Here is a 19,015-nt window from a genome sequence, read left to right as displayed (position 1 = left end):
GAAAAAAATGACTTCCTTATTTATATTTTATTTTATTTTGGAAGATGGGAGAGAAAGCAAAGTAAAAATTGGACCTTGTAACTCTACCTTCAAAATGTTTCGAAGAAGCATAAACTAAATGCTTTGGAATATGTTTTTCTTTACTGCAAATCATATCCACAGAGTAGACTCTCCCTTGCCCCCAGATTTGTGATCCCTTTGTTTACTATGGCAAAGCAAGCATTTTCTTTCTTTAATCATTTCCTTTTCTCTCTATCTTTTCTGGGAAAGAAATAGAATGGCCAGCCAATACGAAGAAATCATCATACTGAAAAGAACAACATGATTTATTGTCATTCACGGGCATTAAAATTCAGATACATTGTGAAATACAAGGTAATGACAGAGCACATGAATTGACTCTAATGATAGAATTTTTTCCAAAGAACAGAATATAGCACAGACTTTTATCCAGTTCTTAAGCTGCTTTTTAAGGTTTTTATCCAAGCACCTAGCTAGCTTATTCAAAAATTAGGAAACATCTTGACCTTTGACATTATAAAAGGAAGTGGAGTCAGTAACTGTAAAAATAAATAAAATTCATGTCTTTTTGTCTATTTGTGCCCATTTCTCAAATAATCATACACTTTTTTAAAAACCTGCTTCCATTAGAGCTAATTTTTTTTCATACAAACATATTTTCATCAAACTGTCCCATTAACTTTATCTGTTATAATAATAGATAATATCGTATATCTATACAGGGATCTAAAACTAGCCTGTTCCCAGATTGGACTGCTGGACTTTTCGGAAGTAACACGACAAATGGAAATTCACATCCTGAGACTCTGTCACATGAACACCTGATTGCGAGTAAGCAATATCTTCGGTGTGAGTTTGTAGGTGTAACTGAGTGATGAATTTGGCCGCTTGTGACCACATTACAGTTCAGGGTGGCTCTAGCGGCCTGGTTCTGCGCTGTGCTGTGGCCTCCTCGTGCTGCGAGGTGGGAAGGCCTGGCTGCTGGGGGTTCCCCAGAGCTGAGGGGTCAGGCTGGGTGGCGAGGAGCCTGCGCAGCCCCAACCTGCGGGGCTGGTGACGCCCAGCGTGGGCACACGGCTGGGGCCGTGCGCCTGTCCGAACTAGAGCGAGCCTGGGATTGCTGCGGTCCAGGACGTGACCAGCCGTCTCTAGAACGTCATAAGGTTTGCGAGAGACCAAATTTACCTTTTCCCGCAACACCTGCAGTCTAGCAGCCCTGAGCACGGGTTGGATGTCTACATTTTTGGCACACTGGAGTTCTCAGTCCTGCAGATGTGTCTGGGTGAAACCCTGTGAAGTTTTCTTGAAGGGAGGGGGAAAAAAATCTGCGTGTGTGTCTGCCTACCACTGTGCAACAGGAAAGTGGTGCAGTCTCCTCCAGATGTAGCAGATGTTGGGGAGGAGAGAGGCAGCTGTATAAAGGCTTTCCCTCTTTACAGAATGTCAGGATCTAACAGGGGTGGCAACTCCTCTGGGGTATTCCTATGGCTTTTTCCATATCACTGCCTCCCTGCCCATGCAACAGAGGAGATTAGGAAATACTTTTTCTGTTTTTCCAAGGATTGGATGGAGGAGCAATATGTATTCCTCTTGGTTGCAGTACAGTCTTTTATATCCTGTCCTTCTCCAGCACAAATATTCTCCAGTTCTCTTACCCCTCCTGCGTTTTTTTTTTTTTTTTTTTTTTTTTTTTTCCTCTCCCTGAAGTGTTTGGAAAAGATTCTGAGTGGTCCAGGAAAATGTCTGAAGTGAACATTGGTTTAAAAAATGACTGATGAGGAAAGCTTATATGGGCTCGGGGGCTTGGTCTATGATGTGTCTTTTTTATAACTAAGTGAAAGACTTTCAAGAAAACCTGACTCCTAGTGAATTTTTTAAAAGGGAGTTTTGGCACCGGCATTGCTTCATCTATATAGTATAAGAAAATATCCATATTGACAGTGACTCAGTAGGATGGAGTTTTGCTTCTGAGCTTGATGCGAATGAACTCCAGTGCAATACCTCCTGCGCTAGGGTGGCTTTCTGTTACGATCCTCTCAAGTATTCTCCGTGGTTTATTCACAGAGTTTTTACAATAGGACCACAACCATTTTGGGAAGGAGGTTTATTTACTCATGTCCATGGGAAATTAACTACACAAAACCATTCATGAAAGCATACCAGTTGTGCCCTACTTGGATAATACCCCTATGTCTCATTTAGATATGGAAACAATGGGAAGCTATAAAACTTTGTGTAATACAAATATTGGTCCTCCAAAGTCTTCATAGTCAGTAAGCATAGAGTAGGAAAAAAGTTCTATGTTTTTAAGTGGTAGAACCAATACTGGAGAGGGAATTTCAAAACTGCCTAAGAGATTTCTCAAGACCAAGATGTTTTTAATCAGTGGCCTCTTTTTATTTATTTATTTTTTGGATATCCAGCTTGAGACACCATAAGTGGAGTAAATTTTCAGAAAGCCTTGAGCACCCACTCTTTTAAAACTGGTTGCATTAAGGTATCTGAAGATGAGCACCGAGAACTGCTGCATCCAAAATAAGTTTGCATCAGAAATCCAAATTCCCTCAGTTTGGCCTTTAGGGAGGACTTAGTGCTTTAGGCAGCTCTGAAAATCCTAGGCACTGTGCACAGTGCATGTTTATCTCTGACACTGGCAGATACAGGTAAACATATTCCACCTAGACCATTGTGGAATTAATGAAATGAAGAATTTCAGTAATTTTTCTGTGAAAGTGTTTTAACTAAATAATTCTTCTAGATGCAAATGAGATGTAAGCGAGGAAAGAAAGTGTTTTTTCTCCTCTAAACATTAATAGCTGGTTTCTAGTTTTTATTTAATAATCTTGTTTTAAGACTTTATCATTTTAATGTTTTTCCCAATGTTTATTCTTGTGATGTGTAAGTATGAAAGAAATATTAAATATTCTAATGTTCTTTCATTAAGACAATAACATTTCAAAGGCTAATGTAAAATCAAGCTGCTAAAGTTTGCAGTTTTTCTGTCCAGCAGTTCATTTATACAACTGCCCTGAGTAGATGCGATATGCTGCTTAGCAAATGGCCTTTAAGAATTTAAAAATAACTCAGTAAAGCTACTCAAAGGTAATACAACACTTCTTAGGCATCTTTAATTTGAGTTAAGAAGAAAATAGGGTTTTCTCTTTAGTTAATTATTCATCCCCTCATCAATGTTTTACAGACAATAAAAACACAATTGAAATGTTCAGGAGAACTAATTGTGCTTGTTGCTATGCATGGGATCATAAGCTTATTTTTCAGAAAGGCAAGTTTTTAAATGGTAAAACGAATCCCATTTTTGTGGACTGCTTTAAATGCTGCTTTTATTAAATTGTGTATTGTTCCCGTTCGAAAACATTTCCTTTCTATTTTTTTTGAAAAACCTCGCTGAACCCTTATTAGCAAAAGATTATCTTATTTCAAAACTGCAGATGTAATTAATTTGCAGTGTATCTCAATGTGTAAAAATGTGTAAAATTTGTGCTTGTAAAAGCTTCTGCTTTGAGTAGCCTTACATTCCGTAAGTGAGTCCTAGCAATCATCAAGCTCTATTGCATGCCCCATTCATGAAAAGTATATTTTGTTGGGATGATGTAGCTTAAAGAATTTGGCTCTAAAGCTTCCTTATCTAGAGCTTCCATTAAATTATATTAATTTAAAATATCTATGGAATGATACTTTTACAAAAATATTAAAACGAAAAAAAAATTAATGGGTTGGGTTTATGAAAATGACTCTTTACAGTAAGTAAAAAAGGTTTATCACAGTTTTGGTAACTTGCATGAGTTCATATCGAAAAGAAATCTTTCACATGTTCTTAATGAATTTAAAACTGTTGTGCTCTAGGTATTTTCAGTTGTATGCTCTGAAACAGTAGACACCATATAGCTTGTGCTTTTTATCAGGGAAGCCTACAAAGCGAACTGCTGCTTCATTAGGACTGCAGCGTTTTCTTGGCCTAGAGATTGGGTAGCGGACACTGCCGTCAGCCAGCCAGCCAGCATCACAGCGGTCATATCCTAGCAGTTTCCAGGCAGCAAATATCTGGCCAACTTTAGCAATCTGTGCCCCATCCTTCAAGCAAGCCTGAACAGCTTCGTCGTAGGTCAGCTTGGTTGGGTGTATTAGGTAGTAAAACCGACCTGGAAAGAGAAAGGAAATAAAGAGTCATTAGTGAGATGAACAAGATGCTATGGTATAATAAAGATGGCGTTTGGGGAAGTTCACTGCAGAATCACATCAAGCAACTTGACTTGTTCAGAACCATGAGATTTATACTTTCTGCTGTTAAAATATTTTTATTTTTTGTATAGTGGGTTTATAAATAATGGGAGGAAAAAAATACACATGTAAATTTATGCTAACTTAGCAAGGCAAGGGATCTCCACCCTCACTTCATTTAGTTGTAACTGAACTGTTGTAATGCATTTTTCCTTTGCCTGCAGAGGCAGAAAAATAGGAAGAAAAAGGTTGAGGAGAGACATAATGGAAGATACTCTGGGATTTAGAGGATTGCTTCAGTTCTGCATCTATCTTTAAGGGAAAAGATGCATTTACCAACAAAGTCCCCATGATATTCCAGCAGAACTTCTGAACAACCCTGTAGACTTCAGGAAAAACAAGTCTCGTGCAGCGGTAGCTTATTGATAGAGAAGGGAAATTAGTTAAATGTCTAAAGCAGTGTAATTGTACATTATGTTTTCAGCGTTAAATGAGTTATTCTTCTCAGAATGAGTTTTCTTCTCAGAAGCATGGCACAGTAAGAGTTGACCTTTGATAGTATTTGGGTGAGGGTGGCTAGAGGTAATGCGTGCAGTTTTACTCTTTGGCAAGGCGCTGACCTTGTTCCTGATTAAGTACAAGCACAATTTAAAGTTTTTCTGTAAGAAAGCTGAGATATTGCACAGCTTCTCAGAAGCAGAGTTTGAACCTGTGGTAGATCAAAAGCATGCCTGTCATAAGTCTTCGTTGCTAGAGTCAAAAACATTCCCAGCAGTTCTGCAACTCTGTTTCTTTTTAGGCATCAAAGGGCACATTCTCGCCATAAGATGACATTGAACTGATAGTGCTAGTAAAAAAAAAAAAGTGCACCGGTCTCAAGGTAATAAAAACATGTGCCAGCAAGTAAAGCTCATAACGGAAGTCTCCTGTACTAATCCATAAGCAGCAATAATACAAACATTAATTTCATTTATAAAGGCAATATAAATTCATTGTAGGCCTTTTATTCATTATATTCAAGGTTATTTATCATGATTGGATTGACAATTAACCAAGTGCTAGGTAGAAATGGATTACAGAGGAATAGCACTTAGCTGAAGTAATAATAGTTTCCAAATAAGTCTGCAACATTTTCAATTTGACTCTTTTCTAAGGGCAGCTCAGCTGAAAAACAAAGCAATTTATCCATGTAGGGTTCTTGTTCTAATTCCAGGGAACACTCTTTACTTCTTGATTAAAAATGTACTCCAAAATAATAACCTTTCTCTTCCTCATAAAAAACAGGCAAAGGCACAAACCTAGTTCTGCTCTTTTTCAGATTATTTTCTCGGTGAAGAAAAAGCAGTGAGAAAGACAAAGACTTATTTAAGCTCTATATCCCTGAAAAAAACATAGCTTTTTTAAGCATGGAAATGTCAGGTCAGATGAGAATATGATAATTGAATTAACTTTATGTTAAGGTTTGAAATTTTGCACTATGACGGGAATCTTTTTTTTAAATGCATTTACATTGTGGCTGTGGTGGTGAAGAACCTTTTAAACAATTTCACTGTTGTCAGAGACGATATCCACAGTGTTTCAACAGAAAACATTACTTCTGAGAGTAAATAATCTACCCTTTGTAAAATGCTTGCTTAATTCCATTTCAGCAAATTGACAGCATTTACATAGTGCTGCTAAAAAGAATGTCTATTAAGAGGAAACCTGTTCCTACTATATTATTAAAAAGTTTCCCCAAAGCAAATAAGGTTTTATACTTAGGGGGACAGGGATTTGGACTGATAGTATGTAAGCTTCACCTAGCTTATTAGTTGCTCTTCAAACCATATGTCAATGGAATGTAATTTCCTAGGGATTTGCCGTAAGGTCAGGTTTTTGACATATGACATCAATAATAAGAACTCCTATACTCTGCCCCTCCCTTAAGTAGGAGAACTTCAATAGTAAACCTCCTGGGGGAAAAGAAAATGTGTATCCAGGATGATTAAATAAAATACTATCAATAAACTCAGTACAAATTTGCTGGTTTTGCCTGCCAACAGGTTAGATGGGTTTCTAATGTGCTGACTTCTCAGTCTTAATATTTATTAATTTATGTGGCAGGAGATGGAGGGATTAATTGTCTGTCTCATTAATACGTGGTAGTTAGGCTACTCCTACAGAGGACAAGCATGCTTGATCTGACTCCTCACTTCAAATCATGGAGCAGAGGCTCTCCTCACACCTAATCCAGCCCCAGCTATAATGGGTATTTTAAGTTTTTTCAAGTAATGTAGCAGTTTAAAGAGGAAAACTTGAGCACTTGACCTAAATACCTACACCCTTGTGACTGCAGTAGCTTGAGGGATGCACTGCCAGGGGAGATTTCCCCAACCTCAGCTCTAAATCAAGAGAGCAGAGATCTGAGATCTGAGACTAAGTTTTTGTATTGCAGCCCTGGGTTTTCGGCAGCGGGCCATCATCTCTGGAGGCAATGAAAGGCAGTGCCAGTCTGCCTGCTCTCTCTGTGGCAGGAGTTAATGCAGTGCCTTGGAAAGAAGGCTCTTGGCCGTGTGCTCGGAGGGGAGGCCTCCAGCGGCACGGCCCATCCAGCAATGCACCCAGCTGCGCCGCAGGGGCAGCGCCCGTAAGGGAGTCACTGAGCGCAGGCCTCCCTTTGCAGTAGGCAGGCCGCATATACATACACGAGGGTGCCTACAGCCACGGAGATCAGTTTAATTGTTTTCCCGCATGAAAAGTAAACTATTCTCCATTTGTGGTTTCATATGGCAATAAAAGAGGTTCTCAGCAGCCAGCAGGATATTTCTGCAACTTGCACATTGTGTAGAGCCTGTCATCTGCTCAACAGCCTCCAGTTCAGTGTATCTTAATATTAATAGTATACGGTTGAGCAAGGCCATTTCCTCAAAATTCAAGAACTTACTAAAAATGTGAGAAGTGAGATGCTTTCCATTCCTTTAATGAGAAGATTCTGATAATTATTTTAAAATACAGTGATGATTTAAGATAATTGACTTCAAATTGCCACATGAGAGTAGATAGGAACAGTTTAAAACATTCTCTTGCACCCTTTCCCCCATGTGCAGCAAGTCCAGCGGCACAGAAGCACTGGATTTTTAAAATTCCATTTTTAAGAATGGATAAGAAGTTTCATTTTGGTATTTTTGCTTTTCATTTTAAAACAATGGCTACATGTTCCTAGTGGCTAAATAGTCCATTTATCTGGAATGGGCAAATGAGCAGTCAGCATACATTATCCAGAAAGGGCTTTATGCACTCTTCTCCCATTTAAATAGAGATGGTGGTTAACATATCATATGCATTATTGTAATAAGTAGGTGGTTCACAGCTGCACTTTTAACATGATCCCATAAAATTCATTCTTTGTATTTTTAACTTCGTTAACATATGAGATTTTTGCTTGATTCTGCTAGAACTGATAAAAAAATTGTTTATGCATTGTAATTCTATGTGCAAAGCCTATAGCAAATGCATGTTAATGAGCAGAATGTGTGAGAGAAGCTCTACTTATACCTTTTCTTTTCTTTCAAAACTTTTAATTACACGGGAACTGACAGTTATGTTTATATTTAGCTCACTTAACACTTTCCAGTGCAAAAAATTCCCATGACTTCTCTTTGAGAAATGCACTGCCCCCCTTCAGCAAGCTTTTGATATCAGGTGAGGAATAACCACTCAGACTATACCATTACATATCTTTGTCCCATATCTTTTGGGGGCTGCGGGGAAGACTGGGGCAGCACGATTCACCTGCACTTATTGCCCTGAATCGGTGCCCTCCTTTACCTCCTGGAGGGAGCGTATGGAAACAGAGCAGCTCCATTCCTCGGGGCAGGGAAGGGGGGAGAAACTGGGATGGGCTGCAACTCCTGTTAACCTGTGGATGACAGCAGCTTGTCCCACCGCATGGGGTATGAGCCTGCAGCTTTTCCACAGAGGCCATAGACTAAATTGGCTCCTACTGCAGAGGATGTGCAGGGAAGCAAAGCGTGGTGAGGGCTGCGTAGCGCACAGTGCAGATGTCAGAAAATGCCAATGTAGCAAATCGAACTTAAATGCTTCCCACTTGTGGGATATTCATTTCCAATAGTCTTTATCAGCTGAAGGAATCTAAAAGCAGGATAAGAACCACGTTGCCAGCTGATAGTTATTTTTCTGGAGGGAGAAAGATTATATGCTCCTTCGCAATATTGCAGGGGACAATCACTATTACAGCTGGGGCTTGAAATCCTGCTACAATGCTTGTACAGAAAGGGACCAAGTGGCATCTTTCCTGTGCAGCTATACCATGTTATTCCTTGAGCTCTGAGTGGTAAGTATATGGATAGCATTATGTTAATGTCATTCTTTGTATAGTTTTATGAAATACATCACTATGTATTTTTATGAACTGGTCAATTGCTACTACCAGTATTTATATAGTACGTGATACATTCTGGGGTTTTTTGCTTTGCCTGTACAGTCACAAATCACGTGAAGTTCTTACACAAAGCAACAGAATGATTTGAGTATGAAATGGTTATACAGGCTAAACAAAATGTTCAAGCTGTGCACTTATGCTAGTCTAAGAAAGACACTGTTGAGGGTAATTTCATAAAGTACTAAGATTATTTTATATAGTGTTGCAGACAAAACTTTGCTGAAACAATTTCCCCATGCAGTTAACAGGAATGCATGCAGAATTTTTTACTGAGGGTATCAAAGCAAATTCTTACCCTTACTATTTGGTTTATTCAGTTGACCACAGTGCGCGTCCAATAGCTCCAAAATGAAAATACCGAATCTGGATTTGAAGTCAACTGTGTTATCAACTATGTTTTCATTTTTCACCTTAACATCTGAATGTAATTTTGCTGTTTTGGACCATTCTTCTTCAGGTAAAGAACAAGCTTTGTATATATTTTAGTCAAAGACTTCTTAGTTTCAACTGTTGAACTATTTAAAAATGAGTCCTTTTTGAAATTTCCCCTGAGATTATAATGTGTTTTTGGGATTCCCTTCTCTAAGAAGAACCCAGTGAGTAGAAATCTAAACCTCACACACCCTCATTCTTCATAGCAGTTCACACAACTGAGACTTTCTGAGATTTTTTTTTTCAAGCCAGCATTACTACCCTGTGATCCTAGGGCATTTCGCATTTCTCCAGCTCCCTTATATAAAGCTGAAAGCCATTCTGTTTTATACTGTCAACAGATTGCAGCAGTCATTGCCACTGCTGGAAATGCGTGATGTCCTAACCACATCTCATTTTCCTTGGCTGTTCCTGAGCTGAGAGAATCAATCCTGCATATATGACGACTTTTCATCACTACAGGAACAGCTCTTTGCCCGTACCCACTATTGCTGACAATCGCAACCTGGTTGCAAAATGAGCTATCATAAGCCTTTTCCCTGTATAGTGAGAAAGGTGATGAAACTGTTAAACAGATGTAAACTGTCTGAAGTGTTGAGGTGAAAATAGGAAGCTGGGATTTTGAGAGAGTCGCTGGGGCTACTGTGGATATTAAGGTATCACTGGGATGTGAATAGTGGAGGACATAGCTGGGACATGGAAGGATAACATCAGCTGGGGAGGAGCTGGAAAGGAGGTGGATGGTGAGAGAAGCAGAAGTCCAGATTTCATGCTGATGCCCTGGGAGACTCATCTAGCACAGAGCTGGTGGGGACTGGAAAAGGTGGTGCCCAGCTCTTGATATCACCCTATTGCCATGCAGAATACTACATGGCAGGTGGCTTTAATGAACTCAGCATATGAGCTTCGTCTGGGTGTCGTCTTCCCTTTGAATTCCCTACCACCTGTATGCCTCTGCCTCTTGCTGCCTCATGCCTCTTTCTTCCTCTATCTCCTGATGTCTCAGTTGTTTATCCATTTACTTGTTTATCCATTGCTACATTTTTTTCAGAAATGATCTTTTTCTTTCCTTAACAGATATTGTCCAGTTATTAATGGCTTAGTCTGAAGAAAGGGTGGTGGTTGGTGATCAATAGTCACGAACATATATTCTGCAAGTGCTTTAAATAGTGTAGCTATTACTTTTTAAAAATTTTCCTTGATTATTTTATTTCTCATTGTTATTTCTTTAGCACATGGTTAAATCTGTACATAAGAGATGAGCTCTTATAGGATTTGGACTTACATAAATTAAGCAAGAAAAAATGAGCCAGCATTTCATATGCCAATGATGTAGCATGATAAAAATCAGATAAATATTTGTTTCAGATTGTATCTAGCCTAACTTTTGATATTGTTGGTTTGAGGATTTGGGATTTTTTTGAGAGGGTGGAGCAGACTTAACATTAGAGCATATCTTCTGAGAGCAGGGCTTATGTTTATTTTTTGTGTCTGTGCTCAAGGACAAACATGCTTCATTGTGGATAAGCAATCTGAGCATAAACAAAAAGAGCCATGCTCCTTGGTCTGGTTGGGCTGCAAGCCAAACATGTGTGAAGTTGGATAGAAATTACCCACAAGAATGATGTTGTAGAAGATTGTAGACTGCTTTTGCACATGTTCCCTTGCAGAGTTTCTCTTATTCACAGCCATGGTTTTAAATTCCTTTCAACTACTAGATTAAACCCTAAATGATAGCAACCTGAGATCAAGTCATTTCTGACCTAAAGTAACACTTACTAATAGCTAAAAAGCCTGCAGTCAGTAAACTAAGGTTTAGAGCACCCCAGGATCATAGCAAAAGTGAGCAGGTTAGGGCTTTGGCAATGTACTAAGATTAGCAATCTAAATTATTACGTGTAAAAGCTAGAAATAGCTGTGCTGATAAGGAATTATTAGTCATATGAAATTTGGTGCATGAGCTGGAGCTGCTCGACACAACAGTAGAGACATGAAGTTGCAATCAGAATTTTGTTTTGGCGATATATTAACATTGTAAAACCTCATAACTATAACTGAATTCAAAATGAAAGCTCGATTAAGGGAATTATGGTTTCTTCATGACTTTAACTGAAGTAAAGTGGGCATATATCAGCATTAAAAATTACATACAAATTTTAAAGGAGTGAAAGTGGAGATATTTGAAACTGCTGCCAGTAGAAGTTCTAAGTTTTAGAAATCGTCTATGTGAACGTGTGGCAAAGACAATTTTACTCTGGACACGTGTCTCTGTAAATTCAACAATAACATTTTCCAAAGCTAACATAAACTTTGACAAATCAAATATCACTTGCAGCCCTTTGCTGCCATTGGAATTATTTTCTTTTCTAAGCTCAGCAATGGCCTTATACAAGGTAGAAGCAACTAAAGCTCTTACCGTTGAAGTTTGAAGTGAAACAGAAAACGTCATATCTGCTTCTTTCCTTATCCCAGAAGCCGTAATTCCTGACCCCCGGCACGGTGTTCCTGCCGCCGCAGGGCTCGCGGGGCTTGGTGATGGGGTACTGCACGGAGCCGTCGCTGAGCCAGCCGGCGTTGCACCAGTCCAGCCCCGCTCGCCAGGCCTCGTAGAGCTGGTCGAAGGCGGCGATGATGGCGTCCTGGCCCCGGCACGCCTGCTGCGCCTCGCGGAAGTTCAGGTTGTACCGCCCCAGCCGCGGAGAGTACGGGAATACCACACCTGCGGTGGCAGAGAGGCGGTGAGTCGTGGGGGGTTTTACACACTGAAGGCGCAGAAGCAAGGGAAACACCACTTACAGTCGTCAAAAGGAGAAATAAAGGTTAACCCCACGCTGCGGCAGGATATTAAGCTGTTCGATTTCTGGGGAGAAATGCTCCATTGGCAAATCAGCCCTTTTGTTCAAGCAGGGCATCGGACTGTCTCCTCGCTCACCCGGGGACTCCGCTCCCCATAACCCGTCCTGCTCCCGGCGGGAGCCGTGCCAGCTCTGCGTGCCGCCCCCGTCTGCGGCTCTGCTCTCCCCGCTGTGATCTCACCTCTGCCCTCTGAGAGCGCTTAAAGATGGGTTGAGCTGATGGAAATTTTGCAGCTGAATGTTTTTCATCAGAAAATGTCCATTTATCAACTTTGATTTAAAAAAATTTAAGTAGAAAAAAGCCAATTCCTTTTTTTCCAGGATGCAATTTGGGGATTTTCTGGTACTCATTTTGGAAAGAGTTTAGAAGGTAGTAGTAGAGAGTAGCATGAGCTTTTTTTTTTTAGATGCAGACATTAAAATGAAATGTTTTGCTTGACATAAAAGTATTGTTTTCTTTTCATGGATTCTTGCCAATCCATGAATTTTTCATGGTCTTTTGCTCCTGATTCGAAACAGTTTTCTTCCCTATGCCCCCCCCCCCCTTTTTTTTTAAATTTCAGGTTATCCTAGGAATTTCATGTCAGCCTTAATAACAACAGTGGAAGGCTAGACTGGTAGGAGACAGAATTAGGGTCCTGAGGTATTAAAGCAGGAAATCTACAGGGAAATCAAATCAGTGAAGATGTGTGTGGCTCTAGCAAAGGAGACCTTTTGGACACTTCCCAGTGGCTGCCTGGCAGTCTGTCACCGCAGTCGCTCACGGTGGAAGGGGAGCTCCTCGTGGAAGATGCCAGCAAGTATGGGCCCTTCAACAGGAGACAGTCTTCCCCAATCCCAGCTGGTGAGCAAGGTGGTGCTTGGGATGCAGCAAAGCCAGGTGGTCCCCGGAGGAAGCGGCATGAGACACTCTCTCCCGCCACCCCTATGAGTGCCAAGAGCAGCACTGGAATAACTGAAGAGCGTGTTCTGGAGAGCCTGGGGGACTGGGGAGCCCTGGTGTGGAGGTACAGATCTGCTGATGCTTCCTTGAGCCGCATGTGGGACTTAGGACATAGGCCACCATCACACGGCCCACAGCTGGGTCTGTTCCCTGTCAGCTGCGAGCTGTCATGGTGGGCACGGAGGAGACCCTCCTGTGATGGAGAGTGCCCAAGCGGAGATTGGAGACATGGGGATGCCTCCAGAGTTGTTTCAATACTGACATTTAATCAATCTCATTGCCTTTTTCTTACAGATTTGTCTACTGTGTATTTTCTGTTTGTTTTACCAGAAACCTCTGTAATTAAAAATTACTTCTGGAAGCAGGAAAGATGCTTCAGAAAGTGTTGAAGAACCACCTCTCCACATGGCTCTGACAAAAGGCAGTACAGAGAAGAGAGAGATTTGAAACAAAAGTTTGGATCAGACCACCCTAACCTTTGGCAAGGTTTAGAAACTCAGCCCAGCTCTAAATTTTACAGTTGGCTTTAGCCCAATCTTTATAATAAGCTGAAACAAAATGGCATCAGAGAAGATCCAGCTCAGGATGTTTATTTTCAAACATCTCTGTAGAACTAAGTGGTGTAGGATGTAGAAAGGCTGAAGACAAGATAACACATTAGGAGATGAGCCAAAAGCTTTAAACTGGTGAAGACATCTATCTTTCTTTTTACTTTTTCCCTGTTGGTGAATTCTCCTGCCTATAACAAGTTCCTTGTCTCCAAGGCAATGTAGCATAGGATAGAGAAATTACATTATGGTCATGCTCAGCTGTCACCATGCAATGAAGTCATTCTTCTTTTTGAACATTCAAATCCACTTTGGTGTCTATTCCACGGGTATCTTAACATCTCCTTCTTGCCCTTCTCTTCCTCACCCATCTATTGTCCCAGCAGTGTTATTTTTGTTAAATAATATCTCTGCTATTAGTAAACCCAAGTGAATTGGTCCAAGAAAACAAAGCATGCAAATGTAAACTTGGCAGGGTAATAATAAACAGGATTTTGTTCTACTTCAGTAATTAACTAGAAAGTCTGCTGACTTTCTTTCCTTTTGTAAATCCTTTGTTAAAGGGCTTTTCAGTTATTAGCTGTTCTGCACTATAAAAGGTGAATGATATGTAACACATTGTGTGCTGTTAACTACAGCTTCATAAACAAGAAGCCATAAATGTTTCATGTTCATTCTGGATCTCTGAAAATTTTTTTTAATCATTTGTTCTCCCTCAGTGCTAATGGCTAGAAATATCAATGACTATAGTAAAAATGTAGCAAGTGCCAGAGGAGTCCAAGCTTTATTAAAAATCCAATGCTTATTTTTTTTCTAGAACTATACCTCCCCAGACTCCTGACTCCTGGTCCAGCACGAGTTTGATCTGCATATACACGTCAAAAAAAACCTAAAATCACCAGAGATGGATACCTATTAATAAAAGTCTAAACTCATATACTTCTAAAGACTGAGCAACAATTCATCAGAAACTGTTCAAGCAGATTTAATTCCTTACGGTTTCAAAAATCACTTTTTTGAGATGGTTAAAAATGAACATAAATTTGTTACAAATCTACTTAAGTTTGACAGTTTGGGCCATAACGTTTTAATAACATAAATATGCACAGAACTGTAATATTAGCTTTGGGCTATATTTGGAGAGAGAGGCTAGAAGCTGATTTTTGTTTGAGTTCATCTGCAGTACAAGTCTGCAACTGATTAGCATTAATTTCACCCTGCAGATACAGACAGGGGTAGCCATCGGTGATTTTATATAGGAAAATTGACCTTACGCAGTTTTGTGTGGCTTTGTGTTATCTTGCATCTTTGCTGTTACTGGTTCTTTCTTCCTCATTTCTCTATCAAGCCTAACACTGAATTGATAGATAGATCTATACGCATCTTCTTCTTGCTACAATTTAGCCGTTTTGAACCTTAGTTAATTGGGCAGCAGCATCTTCAGTCTTGGCTCCTGCAGCCCATCAAAAGATAATGCGCTCCATCTGGGCTTGAGTGGACGAGGTTGTCTGGGGGCTGGTTGCTGTTCCCAAACTAGAAACAGAATCTAAACACCTAACTCCAATCCTGTGTTTTATTGCAAGACAAAACACCCACTTCCAAATGTTAACAAATTCAGCTTGGGAAATGGAGGAGAAAATGCTTCCAGCCTCGAATGGCTGCTATTGCTGTGGTTTTCAATTACATTTGAATACCTTTTTTGCTGGTAATATGAAAGTCTCCTGAAAGTCTTCTGTTGGGAAAGGATGGTATTTTTCTCATCAGTATGGTAGTTTTCTTATCAGTAAAACTTATGGTTTTAGCTGTTTACTTATGACCTGCTCTCTGGTTCAGTCTGAACAAAATTTCTAAATCCTTCCCCCTATTTTCTATATTACCCTCTCAGAAGTGTCCTGTCAGCGGTGGTAGTACCTGTCGGCAGTGGCATTACCTGTAGGTAGACAATGCATCCACCAGCCTGTTGGGATATGGCTCTTTGTAGGGAGCGAGTTGTTAGACCCCTGTTTAAAACCAGGGAATGGTTGTTCTCTTGGCCTGAAGAGCCTTAACTTGACCTTAGTGACTCAGTTCCTTGCTTTAAGCAAGCAGCTTAGACATTTGTAGAGCTTGAGTAGGGAACATTAATTACAATTTTGATTTAGGAGGTAGCTCTTCTCCCAGATAATCAGTTCTCTGAAATACTCCTGTTAATAGCAGCTGCTCTTCTGCCTTCCTCCAAAGGAGGAAAGAAACTGAAACACATTAATTTGGTGGCAAATTAATCTGTTAGTGAAAGAAGAAGGCCTGACAAGGCTTGCTGCATGTGCCTATTACAGTGCAATTGCAGTCCTGAAAATGGCTGCTGTTATGGGAGTTAGGATTTTTACCAAATCAGAACATAAGAACTGGAAGTATAACAAAACCTCCCCATATCTGTGCCTGTATTTCTATGAATGCCTTACTTTCAATCCCACTAATGTACAACTCTGCTCCTATTGCTGTGGCTTTTAATTACATTTTTTGCAGGGAAAACTGGGAGGAGAGAGAGAGGGGACTACTGAAGCTGGCTGTTTTGCAAAGCAAGCCATCGCTTTTGTGCAGAAGGGTTTAATGCTACTTTTTTATCCTGGATGGGGGAAATCTGTTTTTCTCTATTTGTCTTGAGAGGGAGACTTTTGAACAAGTCTATGAGAATTAGATGCTCAGTTATATCAGAAAATAAGTGGAAAATAATCTTTAAAATAGAGCTCAACCTTGCTCACTTAAGGAATGGAAAAGACATGACATTTGCATGTCCCTTGTATGCTATTTGTGTTACACATTCTTATATGCAGGTAGTCACTGAAACTCAACACGAGTCCTTTGCAATTGCCTGGTCACTAGAGACACGTTCTCAGTGCAAGGAGGAGTAATGGTTACCCAAGGCAAAACGGTGAGGAAGGAACTTTAGAAAGCTCAGCTCCTATAACAGTTTTAGAAAGCTCAGCTTCTGTAACAATTTATGGTTGTCTATTAAGGCAACACTGTATGCAATTAGCAGTTTTAAGAGTATGTACAGATAGAACAAAATAAAACAAATTTTTGTTAACACATATGGAAAAAAAAAGTCTCTTTACAGCCAGAGCAAAGAAATGGCTTCCTTCAGTTCTAGTCTAAACAAAAAGTAAGTATTTTGTAGCCAGCGTAAACACAGGGTACAGTAACGTTTGCTATATGCTGTACTGTAGGGTACAGTTTTATGCTGGTAGGTTCACGCACTTGAAGGCAAAGTTTTCCGTGTTGGGTTTCTAAAATTCTGCAAAAAGTGGAAAGTTCTTCACTTTCCTTGAGCATCCATCTCTATTTCTCTGCCTGTCAAAATCGTCAGATACCTGATTATGTAGCACAGACTCCACGGGTGGCCACTGGCTGTCGGCAGCGGTGGTGACTCCGTTGCCTGTAGCTGGAAGCTTGCAGCAGCGCCTCTCCGATCATGTCCCCGCACCAAGCCAACAGGGACTTTACTCACTTTTGACAAATAGAGGCTAGACTTATCCAGCCTAGACTTATCTGGCCCATGAGCAGATTATGCCCTTCTTTTTGCTTCAGCTTCTGTCAGATTTGAAGACTGTTGTTTCTCCTTGCTCTCCTTGGCTAAGCAGTCCTAGATCTTTTAGCATTTCCATTCAGATTTTGGTTTCTAGATAATTTTGTGTTGCTCTATTTTGTACTTTTTACTTTGCGTGCATCTTTCTTTTATAGTACCATTGCTCACACTAGACACAGTAGAGCCAGATCTGCAAAGATCTGTTACCCTGTCACAGAAGGAATGAGATTGGTCTGACATGATTTGCTCTTGGCAAACTCCTGTTGTCTTTCACAAAACTTTGTGTTGTCTTCTAGGTATTTACAAACAGTGTGGCCTGTAAAATCATCTTTTCTGTAGGCAGAACAACAGATTTGTTATGTGAAGAATGTTTAAAATAGATTTTTGTGTATGAATGTGACAGCAACACACAGAAGAAACATATAGAATACGCATTAGACAAAATCTGATATCCCCAGCTGCAAAGTGCATGGAATTGGTAAGCTTTAGGCTCTGCATCTTGGTTTCAGTTATGAATCCCTTGTTGCTTACATGCAACCTAAGAGAAAATGATTATATTAGGAAATGATTACAGTGACCATTTGGAAGAATTTATTTATATGAAGTTCATGAATTCGTTTGATCTATTTTGAACTATAAAGTCTTTTCTGAAAGAGATGGCCGTTCTTTTTCTAATTCTGTCTTGGACATAAAGGCTCATGTACCTCTAAGCAGGATCATAAAACCCGATGATCTTCTATTCATGTGGAGCCACCCAAAGAGTTAGTTTCCATCTAGAAGAAGCAGTCCGCAGAGATTTTTAATATGTTTGTCTAGATCTGCATATTTCTGGTACTGTTGAAAGTACAAAGCAATTATTTCAGAACCTGTATTGCAAAGCTACTATGTTCAGCTATCTTCTACCTATGTACAGACAAACTATAGAAAAGATTTCCTAATAGATTAAAGCTCTGCCTTTTGTTGGGGGTTCAGCATTGTTCTACATTCTTGGTCATCTGGGCTGTGAATCTTACTCCCTGAAGGAATTGTTCACAAAATCTGTGCCTGGGAAGTATGGTAGAGGGCCAGTGCTGGAGCCTTCATCTGCCTGAGAAGTTCAGCATACAAGCCTAATATGGTGAGGTTCAAAAGTATCTAGTACATAGAAGTATCAGACTAGTATCTAGTCTATAAGAAAGAACAAAAGTAAAACACTAAAATAAAGAAACTTTAATGTAAGCTGAGAGCTCTTTCTTTGCTTATGACTAATGTAACAGTATCTACCTGTTGTATGAAAACTTTAATTTGGTTAAGGTTTTAACTCCCAAAATGTTTGACAAAGAACGTAAAACTCACAATGCTTATTTTACATGTAAGGAGCACAGCATGGCCAGTTCAGTGGGAAAATGGCTTTGGTGACAAGGCCAACATAAAAAGTGTCCAGTTCCCTACAATACTTGCCATTTTTCCAGCCACCATTCCCAGCTTAACATTGCTGCCCTCAGGCTGGTACTTGTACTTGTAAGGCTGAGCTACAGGACTACAGGACTAAACAAGATGATAATGTTTAAATGATAAAATAGTGGGCTTTTTTTTTTTTTTTTTTTTTTTTAGGCTATTTTTAAGCTGCATCATTTTCATTATCTGGTTTACAGCACAACCTCATGAACAGCTGCCTTGGCTCAATGAAGGGCACAGAGAAGTGTAGGTGGGGTAGAAACAGAGGATGGGGGGTGCAGAGAGGAGGCCTGGTAAGTCCTTTGGCTGGCTCCACTGGTAAAGCTGGCAGTTTGTGAAAGATGGTACTGAATCCTAGCCCTGAGCTCCTAGCCAGCACTGTCTTGCTAGTGGAGGGGGAAAATGGCATGGATCTGCTTCTCTTAAATAGTATCAGAAAAGAACATAAAAGGATGTATAGCATATGTAACAATTATGGGCTGTATCTAATTCCACTGCTTTTTCAAAGCTAAAATTACCCAATTATTGTGGATA

General features: G+C 40.0%; 1 protein-coding gene and 1 long non-coding RNA gene across 10 annotated transcripts in view; one reads left to right on the top strand and one right to left on the bottom strand.

Annotated features, from left to right (window-relative positions):
* Positions 1 to 299: 299 nt before the first annotated feature.
* The window catches only part of LOC112983665 (hyaluronan and proteoglycan link protein 1), a 69,168-nt gene continuing 50,452 nt past the window's right edge, over positions 300 to 19,015 (bottom strand). For all 9 annotated transcript variants that reach the window (XM_026100928.2, XM_026100926.2, XM_026100927.2 and 6 more), the window contains 2 exons: positions 11,550 to 11,852; positions 300 to 4,181 (listed from right to left, as the gene is read on the bottom strand). In XM_026100928.2, the coding sequence (XP_025956713.1) occupies positions 3,892 to 4,181; positions 11,550 to 11,852 (593 nt within the window). In that variant the 3' untranslated portion in view covers positions 300 to 3,891. The remainder of the gene's footprint in view (positions 4,182 to 11,549; positions 11,853 to 19,015) is intronic.
* LOC135324508 (uncharacterized) lies at positions 8,139 to 18,262 on the top strand. Its single transcript, XR_010385881.1, has 3 exons — positions 8,139 to 8,593; positions 11,606 to 11,871; positions 12,552 to 18,262. It is a non-coding gene; the product is annotated as an uncharacterized LOC135324508 (long non-coding RNA).

Source organism: Dromaius novaehollandiae, chromosome W (assembly GCF_036370855.1).
Source record: "Dromaius novaehollandiae isolate bDroNov1 chromosome W, bDroNov1.hap1, whole genome shotgun sequence".
Classification (NCBI taxonomy): Eukaryota; Metazoa; Chordata; class Aves; order Casuariiformes; family Dromaiidae; genus Dromaius; species Dromaius novaehollandiae.
The sequence above is the reverse complement of the archived record's forward strand: the minus strand, read 5'-3'. Positions and strand labels throughout refer to the sequence as shown.